At 31.2% G+C, this 14,171-nt stretch overlaps 1 protein-coding gene across 1 annotated transcript in view; it reads left to right on the forward strand.

Moving 5' to 3' along the window:
• LOC107454710 (alpha-tocopherol transfer protein-like) overlaps positions 1 to 13,247 on the forward strand; it is a 131,820-nt gene extending 118,573 nt beyond the window's left edge. The window contains exon 5 of the mRNA XM_087163579.1: positions 13,005 to 13,247. Coding sequence (XP_087019705.1) covers positions 13,005 to 13,190 — 186 coding nt within the window. The 3' untranslated portion in view covers positions 13,191 to 13,247. The remainder of the gene's footprint in view (positions 1 to 13,004) is intronic.
• Positions 13,248 to 14,171: the final 924 nt, after the last annotated feature.

The raw sequence follows: 14,171 nt of genomic DNA on the forward strand, positions 1-14,171 counted from the left end.
CTAAATTTTAATGAGAGAAAGTAGTAAATTTAAACTCCATTAAAAGGCATTTTTGTTCGATACGGTGGACACTCTGATCAAGAGAGAAAAAGCAAAAACTAGTAAGAAAATGGTTTGTTTTCGAGAAAATTAAACGATCTATGACTACCAGCCGCTTATTGTATTACACATATAAGCTTATTGTATTATACACATAAGTAGTATTATACATATAAGACAATTTTTTACCCCTTATTTACTAATTAATGATAAATAATTTACAAATAAGAAAAGAATAGTAGGAATTTATTTTACAGTACCCGGATACCAGCTACATTTGAAAGAGGTTTACTGAGAGCCCCCCCCCCCCTTTACAAATAGCTTTTAGAAATGGAAAACGAGTGTTGCCGCCTAGTCCACAACTTAAGGAGGCACTGCGTTTCATGAATAGTTTACTAAAATATCTTTTTATTCTACAAAGCTTCGTAATACTGAACTTGCCTAAAGACACAAATATTTAAACATTTTTCTGAAGGTATCTCAGTTTTTAAAAATTAAAGAATGTTAGATTTATCATTATGAAATAAATTTTCATTTCCTTTTTGTAAATAAAAGTTAATACCATATACGGTTCGCACTTCCTTGTAGAAAGTAGGCGTTACTTTTCATAGTTTACCCAATTCGAAAGCGTTCATCACAAAAGAAACGCCTACAATTTTGGTCAGTAAATCATAGTTTGATAGCCGCTGTAAAAAAATGGTTTCAATTTTGTATTAAAACAGTTTAAAAAATTTCTTAGTCTTAGCTTTAACTTTAAAATTATAATTTCAGATCAATTGGTTTCGGATCTTAAAGTATTTACTAAAATATTCCGATATCATAAACTACATATAATACATTAACTTCAATTAATAAACTGCAAATTTTCATCGTAATTTTTCTACCACTTTCTTATTGTTTTCAGGTGCGAATGAACCCTAGATTAGTTAAAATTCCACACAGAATAATGTAAATTAAGAAATCTAGTACAGCTTCAATCCTAGTAGCTCCAGAGCAGAGGGCGCTGGGCACTGCAGATTATCATTGTGTCTGTATATTATTATCTTTCCGAGATCATTATAAATATTACTGTTAAAATTGGTTATTCTTGAATCTTTTCAATAATTATTGTAAGAAATTTGAGAAAAAATTCCTCTAAATCATTTATTTTTATGTGTAACTATTTAGAGACTTTAAATTTTAAAAATGGATTTATTCCTTCTCTGTTTTTTTTTTTTACATTTATGTAAGAAGTAGTAGAAACTCAATTAACTTTTATTTATTTATTATCTCTTGAATTATCCTATCGTATCAATCACAAAGACTTACATTTCATATTATTCATATACAAACATTTTTTTTCATTCTATTGCAATTGCAAATTGTAGAAAATATGCTTTATATAGTTGCTAAGTTTAATTTACTTTAATAAAATTTTGAATTTTAATAGTTAACGCTTTTTGCAATTTTAGTCGCCCATTTCAACCATGTTTTTAAGTATAATTTCATGATTAAAATTGAATTAAAACAACGTACATTTTCTGCTTTTTAATAAAACACTAGAAAACAGCAAAATTTGAATTTGAAAATACAAATTATCCGATACATATGTAAGGATAGGCCTTATTTTTATAATAATAGTATCCAACTAATTGCTTTTAAGTTTCATTTTGATAAATTATGATGGCGCTGAAGATTGTCTCAATAATTTCTGCAAACCGGGGCTACAACTTTAACTTCTATTAAAGAAACAAGCATCCTAACTGCCAAAATCTCTTCAAGGAAATAATAATCTAATTGACCATAATTAGCGAAGTTTTATTTAATTTTGCCAGCAATTAAAAATTGTTTTGCCAAGAATCTATTGCGTAATCTTTAATTTTGACAGCACTTTTTAAAAAGAAAATGTTTCGAATATGTAGAAGAGTTGGCTACTACGAAACATAATGCTGTCTATCACTTGATTAAAAAACATTTTGATTATTAGGAAAAAGTGATGACTAATAAAATTCAAAATTTTATTGAAAGAAATTAACAATTATTTCAAGCATATTTTTTTCAGTTTACTATTGAAAGAAAATGCAAAGATTTTTTTTTATTTGAAATTACTGCAAATAATTTGAAATGCAAGTAGTTGATTCGATTGATCACTTAAAAATATAAATAAATAAAATTGAATTAAGTTTCTACAGTCTTTTTTTTTAAATCGTCTGAGGCATCCCCTGCATTCTTAAGTAATTCATATGACGTATTATATGACCGTTGAAGTACTGCAACTTCGTGATGTAATCAGTAAACATGTAATCTGAAAATAAAGTGCTATTTAAATACAATATCTAATTTATTTCTTAAATTGGTTTCTAAGCTCTTTTTTATTGATCGAATGGCATGAAAATCCACATTTAGGTTTTAAAAAAAGCTGAAACTTCTGAAAATATAAAAACTTTTATACCATACAATTTAAAATTTATTTTTCATCCTTAACAAATTAATTAATAAAAATTATATAATTCATTTAAATTTATATTTTATATTTCTCTTTGAGATTGAGAGCTTATACCTTTTTGCGAATGAATTGCTATTGTTTAACCAATCATTCAAAAGATATGAAAAGAAACGTGACACGTTAGAATAACAATAGAGTAACTTATTTTTGAACCGGTATAACGGTTAAAAAAAAATTATGTTTCTTCAGAAAACTGCATCTTTTGGTCAAAAATAAGTCTACCACGGTAATGTCAACAGTTATAAATATTTCAAGAGATTTCTTTGAGATATTACCGTCCCGGAGTAGGACAGATCTTAAAGACACGGTTCCCAAATAGAACGGCGAAGTCATGCATCACTGACTGCGGTCAGTAAGCGGGTGGGTGAACACTTTGATCAATCTGCGTGGGGACCGAGGTAGCTCGGTATCTGTCCTCGTTAAACAGTTCAAGCGAAAAAATGCTCGACTTCGTGAGCAGGTCGTCCGAGTACCGAAGCAAGGGAGCCATTCTCTCTACAGAGGATCAAAATTACGATGGCATGTCTTCGAATCAACCTCAGGGATGTTTCCCAGACCGTCGCCTATAACCCATTAAGCAGCTATAGTGCAACGTATATAATGTACCTACCTACCTTGAGATATTAATAAAGAACTTACCAGAATCAGAATTTGACCACCTTTACACAAGTTTTTAAAAAAATTTCTGTTTTTTTTTTTTTTGTGTGTGCGTGAATGTGTTGACTGTAAATTGTGAAACTGATAATAAGTAAAAGTAGTCACGGGTAATCATTTCTCTTTAAAAAAAAAAAAAGGCAAAGGTTAAATGGTTTTTTAAGTATAGGTACTTGAAATTTTTCTGAAAACTAGCAGCCTTCCTACTAGTTTAAGCTCTCAACTACTACCTTAACACACTGTTCTTGAGAACTAACTAAAAATAGCATGCTCTTAACGGTTTTCAATCCCCTTTTTTAATTAACTAAATGTAACTCATCATTATTGTTTTTTTCTTTTTATTTAAGACAAGAACCTGAAAAACATCGCCATATTTCTTTTATTACATTTTTAAATATGAATAACTGAAAAATATAACCAACAAGGTTTTTACCTCTCCGATAACCCTTGCTCCTAAACTAGTCCTATACTTACGTCATACTAACTACTAAATATAAAAAACTATTTGTTTCGCCAATTTTAGCAATTACTATCTCTTAAAGCAAGATGGAGTAGAAAGCGTTATCTTGGTTCGCAATTGCTAGTGTGCTTTAAGATAAAATTCAGAAATTCTCCAAATCAGAAAAATCAATGCTGAATTTACAATTGTTTATATGTGAACGAGAAGGTTCTCATACCATCATTATCTTGGTTCGCAGTTGCTAGTGTGCTTTAAGATAAAATTCAGAAATTTTCCAAATCAGAAAAATCAATGCAGAATTTACAATTGTTTATATGTGAACGAGAAGGTTTAAAGGTGCCGGCAAATTGCCAAATAAAGATGTCTTGTTTCTCTCGCAGAATTAAAACAATATAAAACAAATTATACATTTCTTATGGCTGCTGCGTATCCGAAAAAATATTTAACACGTTGAACACCGCGTCAGCCATCGGTGGCTGACACTGAAATTACATTTAGGCGGCGTCAACCACCAGTGGCTGGCACTGAAATTACATTTAGGTCGCGTCAACCACCGGTGGCTGACACTGAAATTATATTTAGGCTGCGTCTGCCACCGCTTGCTGACACTGAACTTTCACATAGGCCGCGAAAAACAGTTGGCTGACAGCGTATAACATGATATAGAACTATAAAATTTACTCTCTTTTATAGAATTACAGAAAATTTATTCAAAATTTAATTAATTATTGTGATTCTTGGTTTAATAAATTCAATTCAGTAGATTTTTATCCACCACTATTCTTAAATAATTCGTAGGCATATATATTGCACCACTCTATTCAGAAATGTCGTGCTAAATCTTTTATAAATTAGCAAAATCTGTCTATATTCGCAAATTTAGTTTGACGCTAAATACCGTGTGGCCAGACGAGCAAGCCATGTAAAATTAGCGTGGCATTCAACGTGTTAAACGAATATTAGTCGAACCATTTGATTTGTTTTTGTAACTTTCTTAAGGGAGATTTATAAAATAGCTAGAGTTACAACTTCTTGATAGTAATTATTATCATCACCATCATCATTAAAATTTATTTGAGAACCTGAGGTCGCTTACGGCCCTTTTCCCATTCTCCAATTCCCATTTTCTCTTCTCCTTTGTATTTCCCATTAATACAATAATCTTGTCTTTAAGGTGGTACTTTCTGGTAATTAGAAAGTAATTGGAGTGAAAAAGAAAATTAAATAGTATCTTATATTCTAGATAAAGATACGTAAGCTGCCATTGATCCGAGCTTTATGTCTTCTTTTAAACATACAAATTTCATTAAATGTCGGGCAACGCAATTTAAGACTTTATCAAAAAAATTTTAATTAAGCTTTGCAGAACCTCGGTGACTTAGGGGATAAAGTGCTTGTTTCACAATGCAGTGACCCAGGCTCGATTATCAGTTTTGATTGCTACGAGTTTCGCTTCCAACTCATTTCTTATCCCTTTAAGACCTGATGCAGTTGGAAAGTACTTATTTTTTCTTGTATAAATAGCTCAAAACGTATAAATTGCTATACTCCGTTGCAAGTTAAGAAAAAACCATCACCATACATGACGTAAGTAATCATCAGCGAGACTGCATATAATTCCGTTTCATTTCGTTATCAAATTATACAACTATGCTTTCAAAAACTATATAAAAACTTTTAAAAGTTTAATACGTCAGACTGAAATTTAATTCATGCTATCCTTTACGATATATATAATAAAATTATTAAAAATATGTAATAGTTTCTTAGTCTTACTGGAATCCTAGACTTGGCGACATATTTCGATAAATAAAGTCAACATTCGTTCTTTAAAAAGAAACAACAATATGACGTTGCAAGAGCATTGGATTTGATTGGACAACTAAAAATGGCGCGTTTTATGCTGACATGCTCTTAACAAATTCAACTCGAGATGAAGAATTTTCTCTTTTGTTTTGCTGTAGAAGAAAATCATCTGCTAGAAAGAATGTTTATTATTCTTTCATCAGTTTCTTTAAATGTAAACATAAAGACGTATATTTGTTATGGTTTTTAGATAGCATTTTTTTGTATTTCTTATTGCTTGTTAAATGATTATTCAATAAGTTTTGTTTTCCTCGTTAATCACGATTTAAGAAAGCAAGCTAAAAGAAGACTGAGCAATGTCGTTTCAAGAGTTGGCGATGTTGATATTAGTTAGCGCTAGAAGCTTGGCATCCATTTGGCGTGCACTTAGGTGCAAACAGGTTCTCTCCATACGGGTAATGGTTTTTTTCTTAATTTTGCAACAGATTGAAGGTATGTCATTCCATTAAGAACATTAATCTACGAAATTAAAGATAATCCATGCGCACAACATTACTGCATCAATTACAGACCTAGTTTTATATTTGTTATAATTATTTTTAATATTAATTTGATAGCTATTTGTGAAAAGAATTTTACTCATTTTTAATTTGGTTAAAAATGCATACATTACCATTGTGCACATATTGTTTCATAAAAAAACTCGCACGATAGTGCGGATTGGATCTTAACCCTTTCGCGCCGACTGTCACAAATACGTGACAACATAAAACCGTATCAATCAGGGTAAAAATATAATATCAAAATATAAAATCAAAATATAAATCAAAATATTTCTTTACCAGTTTGTTTGCGGGCGTAAATTATATATCTAAAAATTCAAAATTTTTCTTACTATTATTAAATATAATTAAAAAAAAATTTGGAAGTTAGTACCTGTGTATTAAACACAGAAAGTGACGAAGTTTCTAGAGCAGGGTTTCTTAACCTGTGGTTCATGGACCCCTTAGGGGTCCATGAGTCATAATTTAGGGGTCCGTTAACTTCTCCTAATTTTTAAAACGTTTGGATCAATAATATTTAAATAACGTTGACTTTTTTTCTAAACGGTGAAAATACATATTTGAAACTAGGTGATCGAGATACCCTAAATTCAGTGCGGACAGCACACAGCCCTCTAATATCCCTGTCATATTTTTAACAACCTCCACTAACCGGCATTCAGTTTGCACCATCAGGGGCAACCCCCTGATGACGTCCGCTGTGCTAGTTTTATCAACCCCTATCAAGCTACGTGCATTTGACACCTTGTCCAGGTTACTAGATCTAGAAGTTTTTACTAAGAAGAAAGCCCAGTTTTTGAAATCTGGAACATTAACCAAACTTGCATTTGGTATTTCGTGAAAACCTCTAGTTGAGGCATTACTCAAAGTTGCATATCGTATTGTCAAAAGCAAGAAACCGCTTAGTATTGGAGAGACGTTAATTAAGCTTTGTGCGCTGGATATGGTTGAATTAGTTTGTGGACTGGAACAAAGAAAAAAACTTGAGGATATTCCATTATCAAATGATGTGATACATTCAAGAATAGTTGAAATTTCTTTAATATCTTGAAACAGATCATCGATAAATTGAAAGCATCGACATTTCCCTTTAGTATGCTACTGGATGAAACTACAGACATCTCGAACTGTAATTAGCTTCTTGTTTTTGTTCGTTGCGTGTCTCACTGAGGAATTCTTATTTTGTGAGTCTCTTTTGCGAACTACAAAGTCAGTTAATGTTTTAGTAATGTTAAATGTTTTCTTTACGAAACACGACTTCGACTGGAAAGAAAAACTTCACTCTCTTTGTACAGATGCAGCACATGAGATGCTCTGCAATAAATCTCGTTTTGCCCTATTGGTAAAAAGTCTCCTAATAGACATGCACTAGCTACAAAAACTCTTCCAACCAGCTTAAAAGAAGTATTATCAATAGTTATTAAAACTGTGAATTTTATTAGAAGCACGAGGACAGGTTTTGAAACGAATTTTCATGTAGGGGACAGAAGTATCACTTTTTCTAGAAGAAAAAGATAACCCACTCTGCGAATATTTCAAAAAAAAAAAAAAAAAAAAAAAAAGAAGATATCTTTAACCATGTGAACAATATAAGTCTTTTAATTCAAGGGCCTGATATTACCATTATGGATGCACCTGAGAAATTACAAGCATTCTTTTTGAAAATGCCACTTTGAAAAAATAGAACTCAAAATGAGATATATGCAAACTTTCAAATGTTGGACGAAGTTCTTTCAGAAAATGCATCTCGGTAAGATAATTTATTACTGAATAACTTAAAAAATGGAATCTGAACACCTGGAGGTACCTCAAGTTTCCTGTAAAAAATATTTTATTTTGGATGAGATAAATATAAAAGATGAGTTGGGGATTCGTAATCCTTTTCTTTGTGATATTGACTGTATCGATGATATAAACCTTGCTAAAGATGAGCTTATTGATCTTAGAACAAAGTTCTAGCTAAAAATGGATTTCGATTCAAAAACACTCGGAGAGTTCTGGTCTTTTGTGAGAGAAGCCTACTAATTGCTTGTAAAGCGAGCTATGGCAACTATAATTCCGTTAGCTACAGTGTATCTTAACGAAGCCGGATTTTCCACACTTGTGACAATAAAAACATGTGATTGAATGTTGAACATGATATGCGCGTTGCTTTGTCGAAAACTATCCCTCAGTTCAATTTATTAATTAAGGAAAAGTAGCAACAACCTTCACATTAAAAATTTTAATTTTAAAAATTTTGTGCTCTTAAAATAATAAAATTAAATGTTTTCTAATAATTGATGTTGTTTTCACAATTATTTTTTCCCAGGGAGGGGGAGGGGGTCCGTGACTCCTCAAAAAATTTTAAAAAGGGTCCATTGTGAAAAAAGGTTAAGAAACATTGTTCTAGAGAGATAGTTGAAGCGGTAAAGTGAAATGCATGTCAAGTTATCCAAGATAAAGTTAGATTAAGTATTTAATTTTACCAGGGTTCTAAATATCGAAATGCAGCTATTTTATATTTAAAACGTAAAGAGAAATCCAGAGCATGGTTGAAGATTTTTCTTTTTGTTGCAATCTTCTTTCAAGGACTAGTTAGGCTTTAGGCTCTCATAAAAAGTTGCAAGTATATTGTAATTAGGTGTAGGAAAAACTCGTTGTAACAATTGCAATGCAAGAATATTAAAAATAAAATATTTGCTATCAAGAGAAAATGTGTTATTACTACACACGGAATAAATTAGAACTTTTTTACGAACTAATATAAAAAGGCACAGATTGATTTCCTTTTTAATTACAATTCACTTCTTCTGCAGTTTTTTCAATAATGGTTTGATACGAATTTTATCGATACGATTAACGTATCGATACGATTAACAGCTTGATCCGGTTTTTTTTTAAATTTTCAAGCTATTTTTGATCTGGAAATGACTACCCAGTGTGTTATTTATTATAATTATTTTACTAAAAAAATTTGTTTCATTCAATGTTTTCTTATCTTTAATTGGTGTATTTCTCGTGTGTGTAATCCGAATCAATTAAAAATGTAAATAAATAATTTTATTTTTCTTTTACATTCCATTTTTTTTCTACATAAAAAGAAAAAAAGTATAAGCTTGTATGCAAACTTTATATATGTTCTATTCAAAATAGCGTTTATATACATAAACACGCAAAAGTTATTGTTTTGATATATATATTTTTTTATATAATTCATATTTTTTAGCTTCCCGAAATAAATATTAAAAAAATAAACTTAATTTACATATTCTATTTTCCTCTGCTCTAGAAATTAGCTTTTCAGTACAATTAAAGTACAATTAAGTTTAATTTAAATATGTTAATTTTTCCTCTTCTAGTAATAATCTTCCCGTAATAAATAATAGAAAAGTAAGTATAATTGAAATATTTGAATTTCTCCAGTTCTTGAAATTTAACTTTCTGTAACAAATAGTAATAACAGAAAAAAAAGCTAAATAAAATATTTTAATTCTACCTACCCTAGAAATTAGCTTCCAGTAATAATTAATAAAAAAAGAAAGTTTAATTTAAATATTTTAATTTAGAAATTAGCTTCCCTTTATAAATAATGTATGAATTTAATATAAAAATTTGAGGTCCTGATTACGTCATATCGCTGAAAATATGTGCCGTAATCGGTCTATTGTGTTCTTTAAGGTTTCTTCCTTAATCACTTAAATATCACTTAAGTTTGTAATACAGGATTTCAGAGCTTTATTAATAAAAAATTTGGTTTAATTATGGCGATGTGCTTGTCGAAACTCTCAATTTTAGGATCTTTTTGGAGGTCTTTGTCCGAAAACTGCAGTTCTTGCCAACTGCTCCGGATTTGACAAGATATTTTAAAAAACAGTAGTAAATTGCAAACTAAAATTTGTAGATTTTTGGTTAATTTTCATAACTTTCTTAAAGGCTCAACTTGTTTTAACTGTAACAAAGTGACGTATTATATAAGTCGAATTTACTAAACCTAGAATCATACATTTAAAGACTATCACTCGAAAATATTTATGCGCTGTCCATGTTGGCATCTCTGCTAAATATATGTTTTTAAAATTATAATATGTTAGTAGTATATATGTGATAGTTACTGAAACAGTTTTTCAGCCAGTTAGTGGCCAGCCAGTAACTGGAAAATGTGGGGAGCTGGCCAAGCGGAACGCCTTGAGTGCCTCTAACTGGCTGAAAAACTGCTTCAGTAACCATCACATATATACTACTTATGTTATTGTAGAGAAAGTTATTTGCTTCTCCAAAACTGATTGTATTATTGAGCAATAGAACCGAATTTTGGACTTACATAAAACCACCATTTGGGGTCAATTTAAACATCATGATAAAATTATGTTGTTCCAAAGTAAATAATTTTTCAATTGATGAATATCGTTGAAAATACAAAATATAAGTGTTTTTGGAGATTAAATTATTTTTTTTCATTAGTTTAATAACAAAATAGTGCATTATTGTATTACCGATTATTCATTTGCAGGAGCGCAAGTCATACGAAAATAAACAAAAGATACGATTATAAACAACACTTCCCTATCAACAATTTTACCTTGGCCCTAGTAGGGCCCAAAATTGGCTCAACATGGATCCTATAAGAACATAAACCGAGGGAGCAATATTGCGATGCTTAGATTTTTTAATATTGGTTCTAGAATGGCCTATACAGGGCCTACAATGGCCAATATAGAACCTATATTGGCTAAATAGTGGATATGAAATATCGGGTGAATCTGACAATTCTACAGAGTGTCCCAAAACGACCCCATAAACTCTGCACAGCTAGATTCCTTGTTTGGAGTACATAAAAACTGCCCAAAGAAGCGTTCCTTTACGATTCATAGTTTACGAGAAAAATACGAAAAAAAGTATGACGTCACTGCCGGTGCAAGAAAAAACACTTTATTGAACATATAAACAGCTGTATACTTTATACTAGAGCCCTTGAATTAGACAGGCCGACTCATCATCTATTTTTGCTCCAAAGAGCTAACATAAGCACAATGCTAACATAACGTTAACTTGTGAACTTTTTTGCTCCAATATTGCTTGATAGGTCAGCTCTGATAGTATAGGAGCCTTACTTTACACAATTGAAATCAGATGGTCAAAGTGCCCGCCTTGCATGTCGAGGCAGGCTTGAGCACGCCGTGGATACGTCCAATAAAGTGTTTTTTTCTTGCATCGGCAGTGACGTCTTACTTTGTTTTTCGTATTTTTCTCGTAAACTACGGATCGTACAGGAACGCTTCTTTGGACAGTTTTTATGTACTCCAAACAAGGAATCTAGCTGTGCAGAGTTTATGCGGTCGTTTTGGGACACCCTGTATATAGGACAGATATTGGTTGTAAAGTGGTTTTAAAATATCGGGTGTATCGGAAAATTCTATATAGGGCCAATATCGAAAAAATAACTGCCGTTTGAGCCCTTATTGAGCTAAGATACGTGCATGTTGGCCCAATGAGGGCCTAAGTTATTTTGCTGCTGGAAAGACAGCTTAAAATCAATAAATTGGTTTTTAGCATCTCTCACAGCTATCAGTTATTCTGTCAATTGCGATCTTAAAAGGCGCGTTTCTTTTATTTTAGAGATTTAATTTTATTAATTGAGCGCTATCTGATGCGCAAAACACTAATTTATTGTTGAAAAGCACAAGCATTAATGTATTCCTCATAATTTATTCGTGGGAAGCACTAATTTATTTTTTTAAAAAAGAACCTGAATGAACTCGCAATGCATAATTAGGGTGACAGAAGCTTTCTCGAAAACAGCATTGAGGACAGCAATATCACAAACTTTGTAAAAGAAATGCAAGCCACCTGCAAGTTTCACATAATATAGAATCCTGCAAGTGCTTAGCATCTAGTGTGGTTGACCTATGACAAATTTCTTTCTATTCTAGAATAAAACAGTGCTTCGCTATACTGTCGTCTGCAAGCAAATTCATATGAATACCATTCAGAATTATGTCATTCTTTATCGTTTGCACGCAGCATCGTAAAAGAATAAGAAAAAAATTGGCAGCCGGGATGGCACAGGTTACTAAAAACGTAAAAGAAATGGTAGAAACTAAGCTCAGTTTAGTTTATTTATCTCATAAACTTTTTTGTCGTATGATTCACAATTCAAATTATTAATATTTAAAACAAAATTATTATTGAGAAAACTTTCAATAGTAAACTGAATGATTCTGCAAGAAAAAATTGTTTACATATATACCTTTTAATAAAAGTTTGAATTTTATTAATCACCCATCTTTGTATTTTTAGTCCCCTTTGACAGGAGAACAATAATACTTTTCATCACATGATGGTTTGTAACTGAAATGACTTCCAGGTCATGTAATTGTTAACATAAACTGGATTTTATGTATTTATTTTGAATAAAACACTTTACGTCAAATCTTATATTTTCTGCGTTAAATATAAAGATATGAATTAAGAGTGGTATTATCACAATATGAGGTATAGTTCGTTCACCAGGAGTTGGCACTTGACTCCACCTTCCAGGAAGAAGAATTCATTTCAGCGCGGAATAAGAGGCGAAGCGTCTCCGAGCTTGAAATTGAGACAACCCTGAATACGCGCCAAACTCAAACAGTGAATTCTTTTTCAGTCACTTCGCTTTGTCATCTGCCATTATACCTTTCGTTACTCTAGCTAATTCAATATATTTTAAATTTAGAAACTGCTGTCTTCCAGCAAAATGTCTCAAAAAGGACAAACTATTCACTCAAAAGAGAGAAATATCAAATTTATGACATATTTAATGTTAAAAAATGCACATGAAGTTTGCGAAATAATTATTTTTGTCATATGATCGCCAAATAGCAACCTTGCTCAGGATTGTTCACATTCTTCTCCCAAATATTTCGAAATAGTATCACCGGATACCACGTGATGAAGGCGGAGCCAAGTTCCAACTCCTGGCGAACGAACTATATATTTAGTAATTTATGTATTGTTTATTTCATATCTTTATTTCTAGGTCCACTTCCACGGTAACGACTTATCAAGCTTGCATAAATTCTATCCGCCGGAAATTCTGCCCAAGGAACTGGGAGGTCACTTAGGCGAAAAAGAATTCGAAGAATTCCGTACCTATATTCTAAGTAAAGAACCTTTCATAGAAAAATTGAATAAATACGTCTACAATGGACATGATTCATTTTAAGATGAAGAGGAAAACACAAGACGTAAAATTCGTCTTCAAGAAGAAAATCTAAAAAACTTGACTTTTTAAAATGACATTTGTTTTTTTAAAAAGTCAAGTTTTTTAATGACATTTGTTTTTTTAAAAAAGCAAACGTTTTACTGTACTCGATTAGAATCAAGCCCCTACCTACTTTATATTTTATACAAATTTACCATTTCATTTCCATAATATAGAAGTTTGAAAGTTACATTCAGGTAGAAAGTGAAAAGGCACAGAATGTGAGACACTGAAAAAGACACAAATGAGGCAGTGAAGAGGCACGAAACTGAATTGTAATGAAATTTTGAACATTTTTAGTCACCACATGTTGTAGTTTTAGCCGTTCTTGGCAACCCTCTCTCTGTAAATTTTACAAATAACCAACTGAATTGCGGAAATTAACTTGAACATAAAGTCTATAAAATTTGCAACAATCTCATAAAGCATTTGTCACCACTTATTAATTTTTTTAGACTGTGGCAAGTCTGCAAACATTATTAAATATAATTTTACGTTTTAACTTTACTACCACTTTTTTATTCAAGTAGAAAGTATTTGAATTTTTTATATTGAATTGTATGAAAATTATATTGTATTTGCAATATATAAGGGTTAAATAATGTTGTAAATTTGATTGTTTGTTGTTTAACCTCTTTGAGACGGGCGAGACATAATCAGAGTAGTAAAAGATACAACTGGTTGCCCAACTATTTTTATAGCAGTTTATTTGAGGGCGGGGTAATAATAGTTGGCTCTATTTAATTTGCCACTACTTATTCCAATTAAAAATTGTATAAATACACTTGTAACACACACAGATTGAATGTTTTAGATTTAAAGTTAAAGTAAAAATAGTTTGTCAAATTAGCTATGCCCGAACTTAAGCTATCGCTTTTTATTTTTTACTATCCTGATTCTAATACATTTGTGTCTTGTCTGTCCCGAAAAGGTTAACATAAA

The sequence above is a fragment of the Parasteatoda tepidariorum genome, chromosome 5, assembly GCF_982258835.1.
Source record: "Parasteatoda tepidariorum strain Cologne lab strain chromosome 5, Ptep-v5.0, whole genome shotgun sequence".
In the NCBI taxonomy this organism is placed as follows: Eukaryota; Metazoa; Arthropoda; class Arachnida; order Araneae; family Theridiidae; genus Parasteatoda; species Parasteatoda tepidariorum.